Source organism: Arabidopsis thaliana, chromosome 5 (genome assembly GCF_000001735.4).
Source record: "Arabidopsis thaliana chromosome 5, partial sequence".
Taxonomy (NCBI): domain Eukaryota; kingdom Viridiplantae; phylum Streptophyta; class Magnoliopsida; order Brassicales; family Brassicaceae; genus Arabidopsis; species Arabidopsis thaliana.
In genome coordinates this window covers 162411-186636 of record NC_003076.8, presented here as the reverse complement: position 1 = coordinate 186636, position 24226 = coordinate 162411, and the positions used below count along the sequence as shown (strand labels likewise).

The 24226-nt window shown below is 37.7% G+C and overlaps 7 protein-coding genes across 11 annotated transcripts; 6 read left to right on the top strand and 1 right to left on the bottom strand.

The window, feature by feature from the left end:
• Positions 1–175: 175 nt before the first annotated feature.
• On the top strand, positions 176–3309 carry APD2 (RING/U-box superfamily protein). Its single transcript, NM_120223.5, has 10 exons — positions 176–642; positions 728–834; positions 921–1046; positions 1125–1218; positions 1574–1648; positions 1736–1818; positions 1976–2122; positions 2267–2339; positions 2443–2746; positions 2869–3309. Exons 1-10 carry the CDS (start codon positions 393–395, stop codon positions 2942–2944), a joined length of 1335 nt encoding a protein of 444 aa, NP_195765.3. The 5' UTR covers positions 176–392; the 3' UTR covers positions 2945–3309.
• Positions 3310–4055: 746 nt separating this feature from the next.
• Positions 4056–4816, top strand: AT5G01445 (uncharacterized protein). The gene is made up of 3 exons (NM_001085050.2): positions 4056–4239; positions 4325–4398; positions 4486–4816. Exons 1-3 carry the CDS (start codon positions 4111–4113, stop codon positions 4622–4624), a joined length of 342 nt encoding a protein of 113 aa, NP_001078519.1. The 5' UTR covers positions 4056–4110; the 3' UTR covers positions 4625–4816.
• Positions 4817–5315: 499 nt separating this feature from the next.
• AT5G01440 (uncharacterized protein) lies at positions 5316–6815 on the bottom strand (the record flags this gene model as incomplete). The annotated part of the gene is made up of 7 exons (NM_120222.2): positions 5316–5389; positions 5447–5630; positions 5715–5924; positions 6092–6195; positions 6282–6426; positions 6539–6642; positions 6723–6815. The coding sequence occupies 7 exons, from the start codon at positions 6813–6815 to the stop codon at positions 5354–5356; spliced, it is 876 nt and encodes a 291-aa protein (NP_195764.2). The 3' UTR covers positions 5316–5353.
• Positions 6816–7982: 1167 nt separating this feature from the next.
• Positions 7983–10249, top strand: AT5G01430 (Got1/Sft2-like vescicle transport protein family). Of its 2 annotated transcripts, none has more exons than NM_120221.4 (7): positions 7983–8189; positions 8596–8657; positions 8889–8980; positions 9080–9160; positions 9282–9379; positions 9462–9543; positions 9802–10249. In NM_120221.4, the coding sequence occupies exons 2-7, from the start codon at positions 8627–8629 to the stop codon at positions 9838–9840; spliced, it is 423 nt and encodes a 140-aa protein (NP_195763.1). In that variant the 5' UTR covers positions 7983–8189; positions 8596–8626; the 3' UTR covers positions 9841–10249. The 2 variants fall into 2 exon arrangements, with proteins under 2 accessions (NP_195763.1, NP_001190200.1); NM_001203271.1 differs by having other exon boundaries at positions 8014–8189; positions 8602–8657; positions 9802–10190.
• Positions 10250–10367: 118 nt separating this feature from the next.
• AT5G01420 (Glutaredoxin family protein) lies at positions 10368–11858 on the top strand. Its single transcript, NM_120220.3, has one exon. It carries the CDS (start codon positions 10546–10548, stop codon positions 11749–11751), a length of 1206 nt encoding a protein of 401 aa, NP_195762.1. The 5' UTR covers positions 10368–10545; the 3' UTR covers positions 11752–11858.
• A 1115-nt stretch (positions 11859–12973) lies between these two features.
• On the top strand, positions 12974–14748 carry RSR4 (Aldolase-type TIM barrel family protein). Of its 2 annotated transcripts, NM_001342589.1 has the most exons (2): positions 12974–14076; positions 14551–14748. In NM_001342589.1, exon 1 carries the CDS (start codon positions 13132–13134, stop codon positions 14059–14061), a length of 930 nt encoding a protein of 309 aa, NP_001331465.1. In that variant the 5' UTR covers positions 12974–13131; the 3' UTR covers positions 14062–14076; positions 14551–14748. The 2 variants fall into 2 exon arrangements, with proteins under 2 accessions (NP_001331465.1, NP_195761.1); NM_120219.2 differs by having other exon boundaries at positions 12974–14748.
• Positions 14749–15334: 586 nt separating this feature from the next.
• On the top strand, positions 15335–24115 carry ESP4 (HEAT repeat-containing protein; the record flags this gene model as incomplete). 3 transcript variants are annotated; one of them, NM_001342588.1, is made up of 27 exons in its annotated part: positions 15335–15767; positions 16194–16353; positions 16463–16555; positions 16638–16713; positions 16824–16992; positions 17431–17602; positions 17801–17926; positions 18032–18586; positions 18701–19246; positions 19581–19649; positions 19939–20055; positions 20130–20372; positions 20620–20667; positions 20749–20847; positions 20968–21117; positions 21223–21285; positions 21363–21470; positions 21558–21641; positions 21745–21792; positions 21878–21952; positions 22025–22120; positions 22262–22342; positions 22445–22516; positions 22597–22641; positions 22745–22828; positions 22919–23022; positions 23132–24087. In NM_001342588.1, 27 exons carry the CDS (start codon positions 15553–15555, stop codon positions 23832–23834), a joined length of 4401 nt encoding a protein of 1466 aa, NP_001330014.1. In that variant the 3' UTR covers positions 23835–24087. The 3 variants fall into 3 exon arrangements, with proteins under 3 accessions (NP_001330014.1, NP_001330013.1, NP_195760.1); NM_120218.2 differs by having other exon boundaries at positions 15565–15767; positions 17807–17926; positions 20968–21167; positions 21252–21285; NM_001342587.1 differs by having other exon boundaries at positions 15374–15767; positions 16463–16713; positions 23132–24115.
• Between the last annotated feature and the right edge of the window lie 111 nt (positions 24116–24226).

Sequence of the window (24226 nt, the reverse complement as noted above, 5' to 3'; positions counted from 1 at the left end):
CGGTTATTTACGGATAAGCCCTCACTTAAATGTCATATTTACGAATATACCGTAGCTGATGACAGATGGGAATGAGGGTGTTACAGTAATTGCGTAAAACGAGACCAGACCAGCCTGTCCTAACTCCAAACCAAAAAGAGATTCTTCGAAAATGTTTTTTATCTTTAAATTTCTATTAAGATAAGAAAATAAATGTTTTACTTTTTCCAAAGTCGTCGTCTCTCTCCAAGTTTTGTGAATCCACCGTTCAACGTGACGATGAAGAAAGAGAAGAAGCCGACCCGTCGTTCAAATCATCCTTCGTTCCTCAACAACATTAACCCCAAACCTAAGGTTAGGGTTTTACCTTTATCTCTTCAATTTCTTCATTCCTCTCATCGATTCGCGACAACATGTCTCTACCGGATTCTCTCCCATCTTCTTCTTCTTCTCCGCCTGTGACCCGTGAAGAAACCGGCTTTCATCGCTTTGAACATCACGGCAACGATTCCGGTTTTGATCATCGTGATCGTCCACCGTGGAATCGTTCTGAGTACGATTATCGCCATGGAAGCGTTGTTGCATCTGAGAACGTCAGGAACAATTCCACTTCTGAAGACCCTTGGTCTTGCGTTGTCGTCGTTGCTACCTTCTGTATCTTTGGTAAGTTCGTATTTTTCAATCTATGCTTTATTTTTGTTGTTCTTGTTGTTGATATATGTCTTGTCGTCGTTGAATTTTAAATCAGTGTCGATGACTTTGATTCTGGGGCTTTATGGAACAACGAATGTCTGGTTGGGACCAAACTCTTCGTTTCTTATTAAGCCAACTTCAGTGTTCGTCCAAAATGTCATTGTATGTTCTCTCCTCTCATGCATTTAGAATCCACCATTGTTGAACCTTCTGATATCAAAGTTTCTATCTTTGCCGATTTTCTCAAGGTGGAAGAATTAGGGAACAAGGGATCTGGTTTGATACTGTATGGATTGAACCAAGCCCCACAGCTTGATGTTCTGACTAAATGGTCCGAAGTTCACTATCTAGCTGTGCCTAATGATTCTTACAAGGTTAGCTCTTTACTTGTGTTATCTAGAAATGGCTATTGAAACGGGGACTGATACTTTTTGTTTTGCTACATTTTGCAGTATTGGATACAGTATTTGAACAAGGGGTCACGCGTAAAAGTTTCATACAACGTTGAATCTGTGGGTTCTTCCTTATACCTTGTGATAGCCCAAGGTATGCTAGAGAAGAATCCTTTTTTAATTATAATTAGTTTAGTAATTTAGATAGATGCTTCATAGTGGCCACTTAAATTATCATCTTCATCACAAGAGTTTATTCGCCAAATCTTTAGTTTGGTGATGTTTTAGTATCCACTGAGACAAATTGCTGGAACGGTCACCTTCATTGTTGTTTTCTGTCTTTAATAACCATATGAATGAGAAGATGTTTTGCAAAAGAATGTTCATTATGCCAGTCTGATCCCTCCCCTGATTTGATGTTGAGATTTCATCATATTCTGGTATTCACAGGCTGTTAAGAAAGAATAGTTGTTTTGTAATTCAGCTTTTTTATGCGTTTATAATTGAAGGTGTGGATGGGCTCTCTGAGTGGGTACAAGATCCGACGCGTCCAGACACTACACTGTCGTGGCATATAATCTCTGGCAAGTGTCCAAGGTTTTTAACATGATGGATTTTTATTCTGAATATTTATGTGTTCACTCACGCCCTACTTATTTTATTTGTGACAGATAGTGGTTATATTGAGCAGGACATAACTAAGTCGTCGAGTTATTATGTTGCAGTAGGCAACGTATACCTGAATGAAGTGAAGGTAAATGCTGAAGCAGCTTATGATGATATATGTTAAAACTTAAACTCTTAGGGTAACTTTTTGAAAAGTTTTACTGCAGTATATTGCCCCTTTCTAATCCCAAGTAGCGCTCTTTTTGTCTGATTATACACCATTCTCACACAATATCTATGTTCAGGCGACGATTGACATTCAAGTTGAGGGGGTATTGTATGATACTACAAATGCTTATTACAATTGCTCTTTCCCTAACGACAAGTGCACTCTAAGTGTTCCATTATTTGGAACTAATGCTGCTGTACTAACCTCACCAGGTCCAAAGCTGGTATGTACCCTATTTCTTGTCTTTCCATTTTATTCTTCTTAACAAGCTATTCATAGAGCAATACAAAATAGTTCACATTGTTATGTATATTCGAGAATAAAACTTACGAACCAGTTTGGATCCAACTCTTTTCTTGTTGTTCAGAACAATTCTAAGAATGAGTTCTGCGCAAAACTCTCATATGAACCAAGGTGGATTGCATACATAGTTTGCATGGGTAATGTTCTTTTTATTATATAACATGAGGCATATAAACCGAATTTTTTCCGTTTAAGACTTTATCATAAACTTTTGCTCTTCCCCTGGGCTTATTATCACAGGTGTAGTGACAGCACTCTTGTTAATTGTCTCGAGTCTCTTCAATAAACGACAACCAGTCACTGAAGATGAAACCGTTGATGAAAATGATGATGTAGCTCCTCTAATTCCGGGAAAAGACGATGATAACTCAAGCTGGTGCTCGTCCTACAGTTCTATTTTGACGAGTACAGAGGAATTGGAAGGTGCACATGGTGAAGGCCACAGTAGTACAAGATATCTATGTGCAATTTGCTATGATGCGCCTAGAGACTGTTTCTTCCTCTCTTGTGGACACTGCGTTGCTTGCTTCCAGTGCGGGACACGGTAAGAAAATAACATGTTCGATCTTTTCATTATTTTAGTTGTGTCATTTTTGAATGGGATCTTTTCATGACACAAGAATGAACATTAATGATGACTTCAAAAATTGGATGTACAATACACAGGATAGCTGAAACTTCGGGTTTTTGTCCGGTATGCCGTAAGAAGATCAGGAAGGTCAAGAAGATCTTCAATGTCTAACAGAGAGAATGAATAACACACAATGCAACGTTGCTTGCTGTTTCTGTTTCCTCGCATTACCATATCCGTTGTATAAATGTAAAAGACAAGTGTGGGACGGAGAAAAGCAAGAAGGTTCTGGCGTCTGTGTTACTGCTGTCTGTATATGAAATGATATGGATTCCGGAGTTTCCGCTTCGTTGTACTTGTAACCATATTTCATTGAACCCGGTTGAAATTTTATTTTTCCGATTCGATAACTGTTTAGCGTCTGGTTTGCAGCGTAATTTCTTGTTTGTGTAACAACAAATATGTCTGACCATGTATAGAACTTGCGAATTTTCACGTTTTTAATCATTTTCTGAAATTTTCCAATATTCATTCAATCATGGTGGTATTCAATTCATTTTATCTCTCGATCGACTTTGAATTAGCGACGAGGTTGTTGCTCATATGTGTTAGTGTTTTTCACCTGACTCAGCGTAGCTAAGCAGTTTCAATCAAGTTCAAAGATGTGATTACTCCACAAGCACAAAGCTTTTAAAAAGAAGAAGAAGAAGATGCTCGTGAAGCCACCCACTATAACCTTAGGTTCTTTACTCCTTTTTAGAAGAAAAAAAACTTGCGATGCTTTATAATTATGAGTTAAAACCTTTTTTACCTTTTTTTTTTTTATATGTAATGAGATTTCTCAAGAGAGATCTGTCCGACGCTTTCTCTTTCTCCCCTTGTTCTACAAGATATGTCATGCTATGCTTTACTATGACTTAAAACATTTTTATGTTATTGATTTGCAACATATCTTTGTCCCGTTCTAACATAGCTAGAGCCTAGACATTTCTCTCCTTGATAACACGAATAAAATGTACAAATGTTCTGCCTTACCAAATCTTCTAAGGACATGGCATATTTCCATCGTGGTGTAAGATTTTAAAAAGGATAATTGGCAAATCTCTCAAGAAATTGGCAATAGTAAAGTCAACAACTTGAAAGGGTTTGCTTGCTTCTTCCCGACCCGAGATCAAGCAGGAGGTCTAAAGAGTAAGAACATTTGAAAACAATTATCTAAAAAACCTCGTTCTATCTAGTATAGGCCCAATAGTATGGGCCAGATCAGGAGCTGGAAAACCCATCAGGCACTTGTATATATGAACACCTAGGAAAAGGAGGCGGCACGGAGAGCAATAATGGGTAGAATTTATGCCCATCACGCATACAGAGCCTCTTTTTGCTCTCAAATTCATATCTGCGTTTCCAGACTTCAAGTGCGAAGTTATACTACAAATCCGCGTTTCGCCCGCCGCTATGATTTTGAGGTTATTTTCCATTGTACCTTTGCAATTGAAATTTCCGTCTAGGCTTATTGATTGATTCTTACAAATTGTTGTTTATACATAACAGGAAAAGTTGTCGCCTGATGTTACTGAGTCACAGGAAAAGTTGTTGTCACCTGATGTTAGTGACTCTTCGACAAGGTATTCAATTCATTTTACCTCTCGATCGGCTTTGAATTAGCGACGAGGTTGTTGCTCATATGTGTTAGTGTTTTTCACCTGACTCAGCGTAGCTAAGCAGTTTCAATCAAGTTCAAAGATGCGATTCCTCCACAAGCACAAAGCTTTTAAAATGAAGAAGAAGAAGAAGATGCTCGTGAAGCCACCATCACCTAAAAAAAACTTGCAATGCTTTATTAAGACTTGAAACCTTTTATTTTATTTTTTTATGTAATGAGATTTTCCCTTGAGAAATCTTTGTCTCCCCTTGTTCTTCAAGATATGTAACTTAAACCTGCTATGCTTAGCTTAAGTATGACTTAACAATCCTTTTATTTCTTATCTTTGTCTCACTCTATTATTGCTAAGACATTTCTCAAAGAGCATTCTCCAACTTGATCTATCTACTTGTGCTATTCAACTTAGAAACATGAATAAAATAGCATGCATAATTTGTTATGCTTCCATGAGATAGCTAGTTTGTAATCACAAAGAAGACAAAATCCTCTGCCTTGCCAAATCTCCGTTCAGCTTTGCTTACTTGTGCAGCTGCCAGTTTCATCTATACCTCTTTGTTTTGTAGTTGCAACACTTAGACTCACTTATCATCATGTACATATACGCTTAAGAGCAAGAAGCATTTGTACACACGAAACACTAATGATGCCATTACATGCATTCAAGTATCCATGAGGATTTCGTCGGATTTTTTGTCATGTAAAATAAATCAAAGATAGGTGATGTTATTATTGGGCCCATCAAAACAAGTCTCGTTTTGCAAGCAAAGTAGTTGATTTGTCGTATCCTTACTTGTGCAACAAGATGAACTTGGATGAAGAATTAAAAAATGGTCTTGGAGTTGCTGCATTTTGATTGTCTGATTCAGATTAACGAGAACCTTATATGGTTGGCCATGAAGGTCTCGCTGCTTCGATCTTCACCTTTTCGATCTTCTCTCGATCGATTCGTTGCTCTGCTACTGTAATCCAAGATTTCGGATTTCCAGAGCTTTTATTTATAAATGCCGTACCTGTGTAACCACCGTCTCGGCAATCCATGGCCTTTTTAATGACACATAGTTTCTTGCCTCGGCATAGTTCAGTGTCTGTCTTACTCTCATTAGCTTGTAAAAGGATTCCATTTTTTTTGCAACTAGCATAAGTAATGATGTGTTCATCTCTTGACCTATGGAATTCACCTGACTCGCTGAACCTCTGATTACAAGTAATGCATTGATCTACCTCTTTCTAGATAAACACTTGCCAAGGTATAGCGGAATCTTCTGAGTTAACCAAAACTGCTTCTTCTTTACTTTCATCTTCCTTCTTAACCGAAGAATCTTCACTTTCTCTAGACCATTTTTGGTGTTGCATCCCCAAATTGAAACAACAAAACTACAGCACTTAGGCGAAGATAGTCTAACATACCGTTTGTACCATTCTATTAAATCATTTTTCGTGATCAAGCTTAGCTCCTTCTTTTCTTCGGAGTAGAAATCAAATATGCAACTGAAAATAAATCAAACATAGATAAGTTAGCGACTTCAAACATTGTCATGTTGCATGATTTCGCATATAGAAACTATAGTATCAAAGTTTGACTAATATAATCCAGGGAAGTTAACTCTAAATTTATGAAAAATATTCAAATCATTCTCGAGCGATGAATTCATTACCTTTCTCGAACAATCTCACTCCATTTTGTCTTCCCACTATCATGTGGCAACTTCGAACTTACACCATTTTTGAAATCTTTAAACATTTTGTCAAACAAACCTTCCTATAAATATAGGACCAAATAAGTGAAATATGAACCAAGCTAAAGAAACTTACCAACAACATTCATGAAATTATAGACAAACTTACCAAGCGAATTCCATTCATGAACTTGTAGATTCGCCTTACCAAATGACAAGGATTGTAATCTGAAGAAACAACGCATACATAGAAACCAACTCCATGTATCAAGCGAGTTTCACATTCAACTAAGTAACCAAGCTTTTCTTCGATCCTAGTAGCAAAATAGATTTGAAACTCTGTGAGTTTCAGTGCCCAGCAGTTGCAAGCTAGCATAAGTACAAATTAGACTAAAACAAAATAAACTATTTGCTTTCAACATTTACCTTAGCTTATTATAGACGCTATCACTTATAATGGAGACAAAGAGATTTAACAATGCAGTTTGCCTTGCTTCTTGGGCTTTTTCACACTTGATTCGAAAGTATACCTACATAACAATGAATTTCATAAGCATATAATTCATTTGTATCTTTAACAGGCCAATAGTAGACAAGTTTATGTTCGTACCTTTGCTAGAGAGTTAGATTCGAACTTATTTTTCACCTTTACATCTGTTTTACGTTTGGCACAAGGAAATATTTCCCTTTCTCTCAAGCTCATCGGAGATATTGGCAGACGCTGAAAGTCATGGGTATCACAAAATAATATTAGAGTACTAAGGCCAGCAGAATTTCCCTACATACAAAGATACTATCACATTGTTGAATATCAATCTGAAAGATTCAAAAAGTCTCTCACAAGGTTAAGATGCACTCACGTGGAATATGATATCGCTTAGCTCATCTTCTAGAAGATTTAGAAACATTTGACCATTAAATGATTTTTCACAAACTCATTTTTATCATTCAGATATATGTTGAAGTTGGCATGTGCCAAACCTCCACCAGATTAATTGCAGGTATTGATAGATATAACCCATAGATGAAGATGTGGTACAAATTTGGTCGAGGTTTGTACTAGATTTGTCTAAACTAAACTACTAATTATTTTTTTGTTAAAAAACAACTAGCAATTTTTAAGAAATAAATAACAAATAAGTTTGTTTGTCTCTTCAGTATATGATAATTAATCTGCATCTCTTGTTAAGATTTTCAAACGAAAATAATCAAAGCTAGTTGTTGGTAACTTAGTGAATATACATCAAATAAGCGTGTATTAATATCATTTACATTTTTCTTTTCTTCTTCTTCTCTGAAACTGATTAAATTGTCTCATGTCCTTTTTCTGTTTTATGAATGTTATTTTTCAAGAAAATTAACAAACTAGTCACTTGATAATTTAATTTTCCAAATTAATTGGTTTATCTAATTAAGATAGAAGATAAAAAAAACATATACATTTCACTTTAATACATTTCAAATTTTACCAAGTAAGAAGTAAGCTAAAACTAATAAAGTCAAATAAAAGTAAATGAATCATATTCTTAAACAGTTTTTTTAGTTTTTTTGACAAAATCTAGTATTTGTTTATTAGTTATGTTTAGAACAAACCTTTAATCTAAGAACATTGGAATGTGGCTTGTACTCTGATAGTGATTGCTACTGTATCATAAACTTAAAAGTGTTGCTTGTTTTGAAAAGCAATGAAAATATATAAATCACGTTTTATAGAATATAAATCATTTGACAGTTTGAATAACTTAAAAAAAAAAAATCATATGACTACCATAAAAAGAGTAGAAATTGATATATTTCGAATTTGAGACAGTCAATTGAAAATTTAAGTAGTATTAAGTTAATGAATGGGCCTAATGGGCCTCGTTATTCGTTTAAAAGCCTATTTCTTCATTTCTCTCTGTAAACGTTTCTTCGAAAGATCAATTAACAAAACAATCATCTTCTTCCTCAATTTCTTCTTCTACTTCTCATCTCTTTTCTGTTCTTCTTTGTTAAACCCAATCTGGGTCTATCATCGTCTTCGAGGAGCCTGCGTGCTAGGGTTTCTCCGCCTTCTTCCTTCCCTTATTTTAGATCTGTAAGTTACTCTGCATCATTACGGTTTCGGTTTAATTCTAGATTTGTTATGATCCTCGTTTTCACTTGCCTCTGTTCAATTTCAACGATTCGTCTGCTCAGATCGATTCTAGTGTCGTTGAATCTCTTTTCTCGCTCTGTACGCAGTCCATTTGTTTGGTTATGCACTCTTTTTTATTGTACAAGTATAGTTAGGATTATACGTTTGATTCTGTATGTAGCATCTGTCTAGTCGACGTCAAATCGATATAATGTTGCCAAATATTGATTTGTTACCGAAACTGATACGAGAGTATTAAATCTCTATGGGCTATGTATGTATATATCAGAGTCATGGCTAAGCCATGGGCACAATTTCAACTTTCAATGGCCTAATTGCTGACTTCAACATGTTTTTACCATGGCAGCAAAAGGTAGAAGCAGCTCATTACAGGAACCATGATGTCCTTTGAAATGAATGACCGGAAAAGTAAGTTCACATTGTGATTTCTATAAATATTTTGTGCTATTGGAAGAGATACCTGTTACTTAGTTGTACTTAATTCTTCTTTTACTTATTACGTTCTCGAGTGAGTAGATCATTGAATGTCATGTTGTTGTGGGAACCCCGTTTAGTTTCAGTATATCTTATTACCAGGTTACAAAGTTACTCCTGCTGTACTTGGATATACTTAAACGTTTCTTATGTGATTTGAAACAGAAATCGGGTTAGGCCTGACAGGATTTGGCGTATTCTTCTCGTTTTTGGGAATAGTCTTTGTCTTTGATAAGGGATTACTTGCCATGGGAAATGTAAGTATCTCATGTATCTTTGTTTCATACTTTGACCACTATTATTGCATACACGTACAGAACTAGTATGAGAGCTTGTTTCTTTTCATATTTTCTCAGATTCTTTTCATCTCGGGGGTTAGTCTAACCATTGGCTTCAAGTCTACCATGCAGTTCTTCATGAAGCGTCAAAATTATAAGGTTTGTTTCTGTCTTTGCCTACATTATCAATAGCTCTGGGCCAGTCTCTGCTGGATTTTTACATATTTCTCCTTAATGTCATCTATGTGTGTTCATTTGGCTTTATATGTTATCCACTTAGGGAACCATCTCTTTTGGCGTCGGTTTCTTCTTTGTTATCATCGGGTGGCCTATCTTGGGAATGATGTTGGAGACCTATGGCTTTTTCGTACTCTTCAGGTACTTTTGGCTATTTTCTTCTTCCTTACTGGTATTGCTTGAGGAAATGTAAACTGATACTAAAAACGTTTTGCTTTTGCAGTGGCTTCTGGCCTACCTTGGCAGTCTTTGCTCAGAAGATACCCGTTCTCGGTTGGATTATTCAGCAACCATATATTAGATCGGTATGTGTCCAATTGCAAACAACTATAGCAAACTTCGCATGAAATTCTTAGACCTCGAATACAACACATACAAAACTCATAATGACTCCCAGTTTTGCCTTTTCAAATTACAGTTGATAATTCTCTCTTTGTTTCTGATGATCTTGAGTTGCTAGGTCTTTTCTCAGTTTGCCTTAACTTTAATATTAACTCTGTTGCATAGTCTGCCAATTGTTGGCTAATGCGATTACTTGACACTTTTATTTATGTGATGTGTAGTTCTTTGACAAGTACCGGGGCAAGCGTGTGCCGGTCTAGTCTTCCATCCCGAGTAGAGAGACGATTCACTGAGCTAGATGCAGCTGAACAGGCGATTAAAGTTTTTGGAAGAAGAAGTTGGTGACTCCTGTAGAAAACTAAAACCATAGGAGAAAGAAAATAGGAAGGAAAAGAACGTACAATTTGAAGCTGTGTGTCTATGTACTTGAGAGAAAAACTCAGTGACTTAATGCTCTTTGATGGAGTTTGTAAACGTTTTGGTTGTTTAACTCTGACAAATCGGTTAGCCAAATCTTGTTTTGGCAATACGTCGTCGCTTGCTTTTTGCATACATATAAAAATTGATTAGCGGTTCCGGTTTAATGTGTAATTCAAATGTGGTTCGGTTTATGAGGACTGATTTTTGAGGTCCACTTGGAAGTTGCAACTTTGCGAGTTTAAGGGACCGTTGCGTTTAGCGTGTGTGTAGTGAAATCGTCTGAAGACGTGGCACTTGCTGAGTGGTTACTATCCGAATCCTTAGTACACTTAAACGTAGCAGATCATCACTCTCTCATTTGTTTTCCCCCGAAAAAAAAGAAGCTACCGTCTTTTTCTAGCCGTTGGGGCTGAAATTGAACCATCATCATCACCCTCATCGTCTTCTTCTCTTTTACCCTAATTTATCTTCTTATCCCCAGCGAAGTTTTCTCGATTTTGATCTGATTGGTATAGATCTCCGGTGAAGTAATACACTGGAGGGAGATGAAGTCATCGAGAATGAAGTTTGCAAAGAAGTTGAAATCAATTAGAGCCGGAGAATATCTGAATCAGGATCGAATTCTCCAGGTTCTTTCTGCTGCAGATGAGTTTCTTCCAAAGATATCTAACCACATTCCTCAGATTACATCCGCCGCTTCTATCTGGAGAACCCCTCAAAAGTCTGAAAATCAAATTGCAAATGTAACGGAACTTTTGGAAAACGTGAGACAAGGAGAAGAAGAAGCTTCTGGAAATTTTGTCGGCGACGAGGAGAACGTACGGCCTCCGGTGAATCAGATTCCGAGAGTTCCGTGTGATCGGAAAGAGAGTAAACTGGCAGTTTCATGCGGATCTGATACAGGAATCGGAAGAAAGAGTTTCGGATCTGGATTTAGAAGACCTGATTTGAATTCGACCACACTTTTCGATCCGAAACTGTTAGAAGCATTTGAATTAGCTGCGTTATGCTTTAGGAAGATTAAGGATTTTTCCAGAGAAGCCAGAGTCAATGATGAAGACGACATCGTCTTTCCCGAGGAAGAGGAAATCAGAAAAGACGGGAATAGCATTCCTCCGGTGATTAGCGTCGTAGAGTATAGACGGAAAGACGAAAATGTCGTCGTTCTTCACAAAGATGATGGAAATGCCCTTCAGATTGTAAATGCGATCAGGGAAGAAGTCATCGGAGAAGAAGACATTGGAAAAGACGGAAATACCCTTATGGATCCGTTGTTGGAATTCGAGGAACGGTGTCCTCCGGGAGGAGAGGAATCCGTTGTTTTCTACACAACGACTCTTCGAGGAATCAGAAAAACGTTCGACGATTGCAACATGATCCGATTTCTGCTGGATAGTTTTAAGGTTAAGTACTACGAGAGAGATGTGTCGATGCATAGAGAGTATAGAGAAGAGCTCCGACGAATCTCAGCGGCGGAAACAGAGGTGTTGCCTCCGGTTCTGTTCGTAAAAGGAAGGTGTATCGGTGGAGCTCAGAGAGTGTTGGGACTGCACGAGCAAGGGAAGTTTAAGATTCTCTTTGAGGGCATTCCAATCACCGGAGATGAACGTTGCCGGCGGTGCGATGGTTTTAGGTTTTTGATGTGTGATGGATGCAGAGGTAGTCGCCGGATTATCTCTGGTGATGGATCAAGAATTCAGTGTTTGATATGTAATGAGAATGGGTTAATTGTGTGCGTTGGTTGCTCCTAATACCATTTTTTTTGTTTGGTCTATATATATCAAATTACATTATTCGTTTATTATTTTTCTTAGTATTGTAACGATTTTTTTATACAGAAAATAAATATGGTCATCAGTTATATCATATGGTTGTTTCTACACAAATCTCAAGTTATTATTGCCTTAAAAAAGAGTTTGAATTATTGACACGAATTGCACTAAATTTATAGCATTTGTTAATGTTTATAATTATATATGATGTGTATAAAGATTAACATACCGGTGTTAGTAGCAAAATTTTTGCAACATCCACTAAGATTGTCATCCATAAACTACATTTATTTGAGAATTTACCCTTATTATTTGATTTAATCATCGATCAACCACTTAACAAAACGTATTCACTAATTCGATGAATTGCCAAATACTTAAATATCTGAATGGTATAGTTACAGTGAAGTAGTCAAAAGAGCAAGTTGGGCCGCCAGGGTCGGCTGAGTGGACAAATCTACTGATTGCAAAGGAGAGGCGGGCCTTCCTTTTCAACCACAGCCGCCTATTTCTCTATTTACTTTTATCATCACAAACTGCTATTTTTAGATTTTCTTTTTAAGAGATTTTTTCCTTTATTTCAAATTTTTTTTTCTAGGATTATAAAACTTAACGTACTATTGTATAAAAATGAATTTCTCCTACTCCCAAATGTAGTATCTTAAAAATCCCATTCCAAAACGATTGGTTGTAAATTGTTTGATAAAGAAATATAAAGATGTTTGTTATGAAGAAAATGATGCTTTCCATAACATTTTTTCCAAAAGCGTGCAATTCATTTTCTGCTAACATTTTTTCTCCTTGTCTTTTATGCAACAATTAATGCGGACTAGAGCGACAGTCGTGGATTCTATGAGGTCCAGTTACATTTCTTTGTGTCAGAAGATTTTTTTCCAAAATTTTTTCCCTAAAATCTATTTAAAATAAGAAAAAATAAATTGTGAAAACGTTTTAAAACATCATTAACAATGCATTTAACACTTTTATAATCCAATTCCGGACGACTCATTTTTTCTTGTCAAAACCTCTAGTTTAGTTGGCTAAAATCTTAAAATGCAGTCCACTAAACATGTGTTAATCGAAAAATCGAAATTGTGTTTTAATCTTGACCGTCCGATCACAACAAAATCCCACACTTTCCCAAATAAAAATTAAAAATTCAATAATTAAGGAGTTTCTATTTAATTAATAAAAATAGAGAAAAACATCTATTTTATTATTTTAGCTTTTATTCACACCGCCACAAACTCTCACTATAAAGCCGATCCATAGATAAACGAGGACCGGCCAGAAATCGCTTCACCATTCCCAAATCTCTCTTCCATTTTCTCCACACAAATTTCTCTTCAATCTCCGATAATGGAAGGAACCGGCGTTGTGGCGGTGTACGGTAACGGTGCGATAACGGAGGCGAAGAAATCTCCCTTCTCCGTGAAGGTCGGTTTGGCTCAGATGCTCCGTGGTGGTGTTATCATGGATGTCGTCAACGCCGAGCAAGCTCGTATCGCCGAGGAGGCTGGTGCTTGCGCCGTCATGGCTTTGGAGCGTGTTCCTGCTGATATCCGCGCTCAAGGAGGCGTCGCTCGTATGAGCGATCCACAAATGATTAAAGAAATCAAACAAGCCGTTACGATTCCGGTGATGGCTAAGGCTAGGATTGGTCATTTCGTTGAAGCTCAGATCCTTGAAGCAATTGGAATCGATTACATCGATGAGAGCGAGGTTTTGACTCTTGCTGATGAAGATCATCACATCAACAAGCATAATTTCCGGATCCCGTTCGTTTGCGGTTGCCGGAATCTCGGCGAGGCTCTGAGGAGGATCCGTGAAGGTGCGGCGATGATTAGGACCAAAGGTGAAGCTGGAACCGGTAACATTATTGAAGCTGTGAGGCATGTGAGGTCTGTTAATGGTGACATTAGGGTTTTGCGAAACATGGATGATGATGAGGTTTTCACTTTCGCTAAGAAATTAGCCGCTCCGTACGATCTCGTGATGCAGACTAAGCAGCTTGGTCGTCTTCCTGTAGTCCAATTCGCCGCCGGTGGAGTGGCTACTCCGGCTGATGCAGCTCTCATGATGCAGCTTGGATGTGATGGTGTCTTTGTTGGTTCTGGTATCTTCAAGAGCGGTGACCCAGCTCGTCGTGCACGTGCCATTGTTCAGGCTGTGACTCATTACAGTGACCCTGAGATGCTTGTGGAGGTGAGCTGTGGGCTTGGAGAAGCCATGGTTGGGATCAATCTCAACGATGAGAAGGTTGAGAGGTTCGCTAATCGCTCCGAGTGATCAAAGAAATAAAAGGTAAAATATCTCAGACGAAATGGTTTCAGAATTTTCTCAGACCATTTTGCAGTAATCTCTTTGAAAAGAAGAAGATGATGATATTGTTGGTAGTTTGTATCCTTTGTGTTTTCCTTATAATCTTTGATAGTCTTTTGTTATTGTAACTCGTAATCCCTTTGCAAGAACAAGTTTGTCAGTTATAATAATGTACTACTCTCTTGATCGATCAGTTGGTTTTGAATCTGATATATTCTTCGATCCATTGGTATTGACCATTGAGCTTGTTGTTCAATTACATTTCAGACAGGCCTATTAGTACTTAGTAGTATCAGGTTGATAAACAAAGGATGAACTTGTTTAATTTGGGAATTCGTACACTGGTACTGAGCTCTGTAGATGTTTGAGACTTTGAGTATTGGATTTGGTTTTGAAGAACTGTCCTGGATTAGATTCACATAGCCTCTAGTTCTTATTTTAAATTTGTGATTTCAGGCATAGCTGTCAACCTAACAAAGGAAGATAATATGAGTTGAGTTTTCTTTGTTGTTAACGAGTACTAATCATCGATTTCATGATGTGTGGATTATGGTTTATGGGGGGTTCTTTGCAGCTATGTTTGCATTGTAAATTGGTTTTTATGAAATGCTATGTTAATGTGTGATTAGTAAAGGAGAAGAGTTCATGGGACTCTTCTAGCTTTTAAAATCCATAAGAGTCCTCTAGCTTTGAAAATCCATGGGACTCACTCTTCTAGCTTTGAAAATCCATGGGGCTCTTCTAGCTATGGGATTTCAGATCTCATGCGCGGTAGTAGCATACGATCATCGGAATCCATAGAGCTCTTTTGTTCAAAATCGAGTTCTTGAAGGTCTTACACGACACCATGACTTAGGGATACGAGTATATATCCCTTGACTTCAGCCTCTAAGCTCTTGGCTCTGCCGGATCCAATTTCTCCAAAGAGCATTACTTCAAAGTTCAAAAGGTTCTCACTACTAACAGGTTAATTTTGTTAACCGAGATCAACCAAAATCAAACAAAACTTAACCAAATTGTAAATGTGATTTGATTGCACATCACTCGCATTTTGTCCAAAAAGACTCCGGTAAGACCAGAAACACGGATACAATTTAAATATCAATCGAAATAGGCCCACATCGGCCCATTATTACTGCACATTGGCCTATTTAATCAATTCACTAACTATATGAGACTTATATAATATACTATCAAATATGAGGGACCATAACACAATTTCTTTCTTTATCCAAACGACGTAGTGTAACTATTGATCAGTCTCCTTTAGGAAAGACCTCAAAAATGGAAATCAGTTCATTAGTGTTCATATCAGAAATAAAACGAATCTCCATCGTCGTCCTTGTCTCTAAACCCTATATGCCATAGTCGAAGAAGAAGAAGAAGATAGATGCATATCCATCAAAGCTCTGGGCACTAGTGTATATATTATTATCGATTGTTTGAAACCTATTTGTTATGGTTGGAATCATGGCTTCGTATTCAAGAGCAAGGCTTAAAGATCTCGCGAATTCCGCCAAATCAGCGACGGAATTGCCTCCCAAGCTGCAACGCTTGCGCTATATGCGCCGGGATTTGCAAAAAGACGATTCCGTTTTTCCCACGGAGTTGCTTCCTCACCTTTTCGATCTTCTCTCCGATCAATTCGGTGCTGTCCGCAAGTTTGTCGCCGAGTAAGCTCCGTTATTGTATAATCTGTAACTCTTTCCCCGATTAGTTTTATTCTTCTTGTGGTGATTTCATGCTGGAGTTTCTGAAATATTTCGGATTTGTTTGTAACTACACAGATATAAATGAATTTCCGGAGTTTTTATACATTAAATGATGAAATTGTTGATTCTTGGTCTTTGTGAATCCTTTATTTTTGTAATCACCGTCTCTCTCTATAATTATATACATGGCCACACTAATGATGCATAGTTTCTTGCCTTTGTATATTTACTTGCTCTTAATCATGGACAACATCTCATCTCACTTCAGGCAGTGATCATAAGTGATGGTTCAGTGTCTGTCTTACTCTTATCAGCTTGCTGAAAGAATTATTTGCGACTAGGGAATCTACATAACTCGCTGAACCTCTGATGATATTTCAAATGCAGGATACTTGGTGAAATTGGCCTGAAATATGTGGAATTAATACCTGAAATAGTGCCCCTTTTAATTAAGTCTCTTGAAGATGAGACACCAGCTGTGGCCAGGCAGGTCATTGCTTGTGGAGCTGATTTATTCCGTTCCACCCTCGAAAGAGTGGCAGTTCAGGTTGTTTTCTTGTTTTTGTTTTTAGGTTCTGTATTTGTGACCTGTTCTTCCTGCATTTCGTATGTAAATCCCTTCTTATTTGACGCGCTTATTGCTATTTGGCTTCCAGGGTTTGCATTCTAGTGAGTTGAATGATCTTCTTGAATCTTCATGGACATGGTTGATTAAGTTCAAGGATGAAATATGCTCAGTGGCTTTCAAGGTGGGAATTAATGCTTTCTCTAATCCCCCCATGGGTCGTCTTTCTTATCTGATTGTATTTTTTCTTGTGACCTGTATATTAGCAAGGAAATAGTGGTGTAAAATTATGCGCTATGAAATTTGTGGAAGCGCTTATTCTCTTGTATACTCCTCATGAAGGTAAATCTTTATGGATCTATCCGCTCAATTCCGTGAAACTAGAAGTTGTTGTTTTATTAGTATCTTATTAGATACTAGGTTCTTATACAATCTAGTTACCTGTCCTGAAGGAATTGAAGCAGATTTTAATATATCTATTCTCCGTGGGGGTCATCCTGTTTTGAAAATTGGAGATTTGTCAATTGAGGCCAGCCAGAAATTGGGTTTACTGCTTGATCAGCTTAGGCACCCTGCAGCAAAATCTCTAAATAGCTCGACGATTATTGTTCTTATCAATAGGTGAGTTGTTTTTAAGTGCATCTATATGCGTAGTTTAATTTGGTATCGTTCAATCAGTTTGGACTTTGGAGCTTGGAAAGAATACCGGCAAATTATCTATGAATCCTAAAAATCTAGCTCTATATGTTTTTTTTCTATTACTTTCGTTGTGGTCTAGAAAATCTTTATAATCTGAACATAGATGAAATACTTAGATTTGACTTTTGACTGAAGAGCATCCAATCTAGTAAGGACGAGGTTCCTGTGATTAGAACGGGGCAAGTATAAAAATATGTTTTGGTCCTCACACACAGTTACTAATATTTAAGGGAAAACTGTGTTTGGTAATCTGCCGGTACTCTTTCATCGTGAATTGTGTAGATGGGGATCCAGAATGTCATGTAAGCTTGTCTTATGTTTCATGATATCCTTTTCATTTTGATTCTGTTTCTTATACAGTCTTTCATCAGTTGCAAAGAAACGTCCTGCATACTGTGGACGAATTCTACCTGTTCTACTGAGCTTGGATCCCCTAAGCTTTCTCAAAGGAGTGTATGCTGCAGCAACAAATCTTGCCTTGAAGACTGTATTTCTCTCCTGCTTGAAATGTACACATCCCGCTGCTGCACCGGTATTATTTTGTTTTAGTTACCTACAATGATTAGGTTCACTGTTATTTTATATTATAGATTTTTTTTCATTATGCTGAGCTGGTAATTAACTAATAGTGGTATAACTAATTCTTATAAATTTTCTGATGGTGTATTCTCCATGGAGTTGATTTTCGTAGTTAACTTGCAATTTTCTGTATGCTGTCAATTTTCTCCAGTGGAAGGACCGGTTGACCAGTGCTCTTAAAGAGATAGAAGGTGGAGGTCAGGCAGCCAAAGCGAAAGATCTCTTTTACAAGACTAACGGAAGCATTCAGGACAAAGACAGTGTAGAAGATACCAAGGTAATTTGTTCCTCGTTTGTTTATCGATGTGTGTGCATGTGTCTCTCCGGTTTTCTTGGTTTATGTATATTGAATACAGATTTAAAAGCCAACTATTAATTACAGGTATCAGTGGAAGAGAATCCTCTCTGTGCAAGTTCTGATGTAGCAGAAAGTAACTTAAGTAGGAAAAGATCTGGATCAGAATACAATATTGATCTAAATGGAGATGCTTCCGATGGAAAACGTGCAAGAATAACACCTTCTGTGTCAGAAGAATCCACTGACGGATTAAATGGTAATGATGGGGTCTCTCTACCTCGGGTTGCTTCTACCTCGACCGGACCAAGTGATAGCAGAGGAGTGAGTGATAGTGGACCTGCTCAGCAGCTAGTTGGTTTGTTTGGAACCTTGGTTTCTCAGGGTGAAAAAGCAATTGGATCTTTGGAGATTCTTATTTCAAGTATTTCGGCGGATTTACTTACTGATGTTGTGATGGCTAATATGCATAATATTCCACCAAATTGTTCTTCTTATGCTGATGGCACCGATGAGTTGGTGATGAACATGTGTATAGTTGGCAGTGATGCACAAATTAAATATCCACCATCATTTGTAGCGGGTGTCCTTTCATTGTCAACCGCATTCCCACCAATTGCTGCCCTGATAAATCCTCACAATGTATGGGTGCTCTTTGCTCGATTTAGTATTTCTATCTGTGTTATATTTTATGCTCCTTGTTTTACCTTCTCGTCTTTAAAGTTGTATTGTACACTAAAATCTCACCAATAACAGGAAGATGAGGAAGTCTATTCTGTTCATGTGGACCAGCAAATGTTTCCAGCTGAAGATGCAAGAACTCCACCTGGCTTATTAGCTACCTGTGATACTTCTTTTCCAGAAAATGAAGAAAGCAATACTGTGTCTCCACAAAATGTGCATTACATAGGGAATAGAGAAAGTGGAATACCTGGACTGGAATCTTCTGCTCAACATGATGGGTCAGGAGCCCTTGTTACTAATGTATTGAGTTCTACGAATGTGGAGGCTGCAAGCAAAAATCAAAATGCGAGTTTCAGTGGAAAACTTCTTGTCGATGTAATTCCCTCAATGTCTGTGGATAAGTTGGAGGAATTTAGTCCAAAGGCGGTTGGCACAGTTGCTTCGGCGAGTCAGTTTGTCTTACCTAAGATATCAGCACCTGTTGTCGACCTTTCTGATGAAGAGAAAGACAGTTTACAAAAGCTGGTTTTTTTGCGCATTGTTGAAGCATATAAGCAAATATCAATGTCTGGTGGCTCACAACTCCGCTTTTCTCTTCTTGCTCATTTAGGAGTTGAGGTGAATTTTTAAATTATATTTTCTGACATTTCAGCTTGTGATTTATTACTCTTCATAAGTTTTTGTGAAATTCGATAAATATGAACATATCGGCCTCTGCATGATTCTTACCTCACTTGCCTCTACTCTAAGAGCCTGGTTTGTGGTATCAGGTGCCCTTGTTACCATTGTATTATGTTTGTGGCTGTTTATACTTTCCTGTTTTATATCAAATGCATGCTAGATGGCAAGATGTTTGTTTGAAGTACGATGGCATTCTGTCTCACATTTGCCTTCAGAGTGCCATACTTTCCTAATATATATACCTATACTTTTGCCTTCTTCTTTTTTGCAGTTTCCTTCAGAGTTAGACCCTTGGAAAATATTACAGGAGCACGTTCTCTCGGATTATTTGAATCATGAGGTGAGAATTTGTATTCTTGACTTGAAGGTTGAACAATTAGATTGGTGATTCCTATGTATTTGTGATACACGCTTACTTTTTTGATAGCATCAAAAGGCCCAATTTTGGTAATGAAATCCTTTTGCTAGAGATAGTGATTTAGGTTCTAATCTTCTCCTATCTTAGTATATTTTCTAATTTTGATGGGTTTCGAACTGGCTCGACTCTAGAATATCTTACTCTAATGTTGGATGACATCCCTAATTGATTAAAAGGTCATTTAAAGATTTATCCTTTCTTATGTTTTCAGGGACATGAGTTGACTGTGCGGGTTCTTTACAGGCTATACGGGGAGGCAGAAGCAGAACAAGATTTCTTCTCTTCAACTACTGCTGCGTCTGCATATGAAAGTTTCTTGCTAACTGTGGTAAGCATTCAATTTTGTTTGCATCTGAGTCAATTTTTCACGAGGGAATCTCAGAAAACATTATTATCTTTCAGGCTGAAGCACTAAGAGATTCTTTTCCACCGTCTGACAAATCTTTAAGTAAATTGCTTGGAGATTCTCCACATCTGCCGAAATCAGTTCTGATGTTGTTGGAATCGTTTTGCTGTCCTGGAAGTGGTGAAGTTGAAAAGGATTTACAACATGGAGACCGTGTTACTCAAGGTCTCAGTGCTGTTTGGAGCCTGATTTTAATGAGACCTGGAATCCGGAATGACTGCCTGAATATCGCTTTGCAGGTTCCTTCTATCTCACCCCTTTCCTGATTCCCTTTTCTTTGGTGCAGCTTTAGTTTCATCATATTAACATTTCAGGATTTTTTTTTTTTCCCAGCATTGTGCTTGTGGTTCTTTCTCCTTCCTTTTCTGGCCTTTTTTTTCATTTTCTCTTATCAGCATTTGACAGTTTCATATTGTCAAGGCTGTAATATTCATTTTTTTTGTTTATGGGGCACTCACTAAATTTCCTTTTTTTTTCTTGTGAAAGAGTGCTGTTCATCACTTGGAAGAGATTCGCATGAAAGCAATCCGCCTGGTATGTTTCTGTAAAACCTGCGATTTAATGTATCCTTCTACTGATGTGTTATCACTTCAATAATTGTGGGTCATTTTACAGGTGGCAAACAAACTCTATTCTTTATCATTCATTACAGAACAGATTGAGGAATTTGCAAAGGATAGGCTATTTTCTGTCGTAAGTGATGATTGTGATAAGGTGAGCGCTTATTGCAAAGAAATTTATTTTTGTAGTTGTGTATGCATTTATATTTGATTTATGATTACTAATGAACACTGCTTAAAAAATATGTGACCAGAATTTTCATTTCTCTTTTAGATGGATCTTGATCTGAAAAGTCCACCAAACAAACCGCAACACAGTATTAGTGGTATGAGTATGGAGACGCCCTCCGAAGCAACATCATCATCAACTTCAGTTACTGAAGCTCAACGCTGCTTGTCACTCTATTTTGCTCTCTGTACCAAGGTCTTGCGAATTTTTACCATTCTTCGACTAATGACTAATCTAGTCTTTAAGTTTGTGGCAAAATTTTGCTAATACTCTTAGTTTCTATGTGTCTATTATTTGCAGAAGCACTCCCTTTTTGTTCATGTATTCAGCATATACAAGAATGCATCAGATCCCGTTAAGCAGGTACTGGAGCCCAGAGTTAAGAAGTTTTATAATATATTTTCTTCTCTGCTATTTATCACACGGTTTATTTTGTGTAGGCTATTCATCTTCAAATCCCTATTCTAGTTCGTACTATGGGCTCATCCTCTGAGCTTCTTAAAATTATAGCAGACCCACCAAGTGGGAGTGACAACCTTCTTATACAGGTTTTTATCATCCTTCACAGTTTCTTCTATACTGTAAATAGTGGTATGTGCTTTTACTATTTCTTTATTGTTCCTCTTTGATGACAGGTTCTTCAAACCCTCACCGAGGGGCCCACTCCTTCTTCAGAATTGATACTTACTATACGGAAGTTGTTTGATACAAGAATAAAGGTGAAGACGATGGAATGTTTATTGAAAACTCGTTAAGAGCAAAACTATAAGCTAATTCTTCTCTAATGTTTTCTTGGGTTTTGAACATTTTATGGGACTACAGGATGTAGAGATTCTTTTCCCAATTTTGCCATTCCTGCCAAGAGATGATGTAAATCTCTTTCCCTACCTTTTCCCCTTTTATTGACTCATTGGGTTATAGTTTTCTTATTTTCCTAAACTTGTCTCTCGATCAGGTTCTCCGCATTTTTCCCCATATGGTGAATCTTCCTATGGAGAAATTCCAAGTTGCACTTTCTCGTGTGCTGCAGGTATCGTATTCATTTCTTATGTCTGGCTTTTGAGTTAAGTTTGATCTGCTCACTGTGGAATTTTGTTCTTAGGGATCATCTCAATCTGGCCCAGTGCTTTCTCCATCTGAAGCTTTAATTGCTATCCATAGCATTGACCCAGCAAGAGATGGAATACCACTTAAACAGGTATATATCGACAATTTCCTTGTTAACATACAGCAAACAAAGAATACAGCTTTGATGAATTATTAGGAGATCTCCGCCACCTGTTTTACAATCAACACTGAGGTTGCTTCCCTAAATCTTATGTTTTAATGCTTTTATCAGGTCACAGATGCATGCAATACCTGTTTTGCGCAGAGGCAGACATTCACTCAACAGGTTTTAGCCGGTGTTCTGAATCAACTGGTATATAACAATCTCCATCGTACTGAGTATTTCTTCTATTCATGTTTTGATTTCTTTTCTTCTTCTGGACATTTTTTCTCATTGGCGAGTTTTTGGCTGCAGGTCCAGCAAATTCCACTGCCAATGTTATTCATGCGTACAGTTTTACAAGCTATTGGTGCTTTTCCAGCTCTGGTAACAAACTTATCACATCTCTTTTTTCAATCCCAATTTAATATTCTCTGAATAATCTCTTTAACTTGATATTCTAATAGTCGGACTTCATCCTGGAGATTCTTTCTCGTCTCGTTAGCAAACAGGTCAGTATTGGTCTTGAAACGTTATATTCTCTCTATTGTCCATTCTTATAATTGACTGTGTGTTGGAAATAAAACGGTGGCTCTCTCTATGTGTATGCCTCAGATATGGAAATATCCGAAACTGTGGGTTGGGTTTTTGAAATGCACACAGACAACACAGCCTCAATCATATAAGGTCTTACTACAGGTGCGATTATTTAATCTCTTCCACAATTGTTAAATTACCTGTTCTCATCTATCGGAAAGCGGTTTTATCACTGACATTCCTTTCATTTAGCTTCCTCCACTTCAACTGGGAAACGCATTGACTAAAATCCCGGCCTTAAGAGCTCCGCTAACCGCACATGCCAGCCAGCCAGAGATTCAATCTTCACTTCCAAGGTAACCTTTCCTCTTTCAAATTTCCATGAATTCCAGTTCTAAACAAACAACTTCAGCTATTTGAAATCCATTTGCTGATCACGGAGATATGAAACATGTTTGTTGGTAGGTCTACATTGGCTGTTCTTGGACTTGTCCCTGATTCTCAAGGAACACAAACAAGCCAAGTGCAAGCGAATGAGACACAAACGAGTCAGGAACAGCAGCAACAGCAAGCAAGCGAGCCACAGCAAACGAGCCAGTCTCAGCAAGTTTCTGTACCATTGAGCCACTCCCAAGTAGATCACCAGGAACCCAGTCAGGTAGTTGCCAGTCAGTCTCAAAGCAGTCCCATAGGGACCGTCCAGTCAGCAATGAGTCAGTCTCAGAACAGTCCCATAGATACGGGCCGGTCTGAAATGAGTCAGTCTCAGAACAGTCCCATAGATACGGGCCGGTCTGAAATGAGTCAGTCTCAGAACAGTCCCATAGATACGGGCCGGTCTGAAATGAGTCAGTCTCAGAACAGTCCCATAGATACGGGAAGATCTGAAATGAGTGAATCTCAGAGCAGTCCTATTGGTCAGTCACAAAGCAGTCCTATTGGTACTGGCCAGTCTGATATGAGTCAAACCCCTCAAGTGTCGGACTCGAGTGCTCCAGAACCAACAAGCCATACTCGGACATCAGATCCTCAAGCGTCAAGCCAGACACTACGAGATGATGATGAGAAGATAGACGACACAGCAACCTCAGAAAACGAGGTGACAGAAATCGAGAAATCAAAAGAATCTTCCGAAGAAGAAGAAGAAGAAGAAGAAGAAGAAGAGTGAGTGTAACATTATGTAACTTGAGAGAGAAGAAGAGATACTTTGAAATTAAATTCAGGTTGCCTTCTACCTCTTATGTCGGAGAAGAAGAGTGAATGAAGCGTCGATTAGAGCAGGAAATCTTCATTCCATGTATTGTAGCAATTTTTTTCAAAATGAATTTTGTAGAATTTAGTTAGAGATTTCTTTTAATGAGTCATTAGCGGTTGTATTGTCATTGTTTTCTTTGAGTTAAGACTTTAATAAAAGTTTTTTTTATAAAAAATATATGTCATGAATGTTTGCATACCCTTGCGAAAAAAAAAAAAAAAAAAGAATGTTTGCATACCCAAAGCCTTAACCAATCAGCCCATTAAGGTTTCTTTTTGGGTAGAAAGCAGCCCATTAAGTTAAAA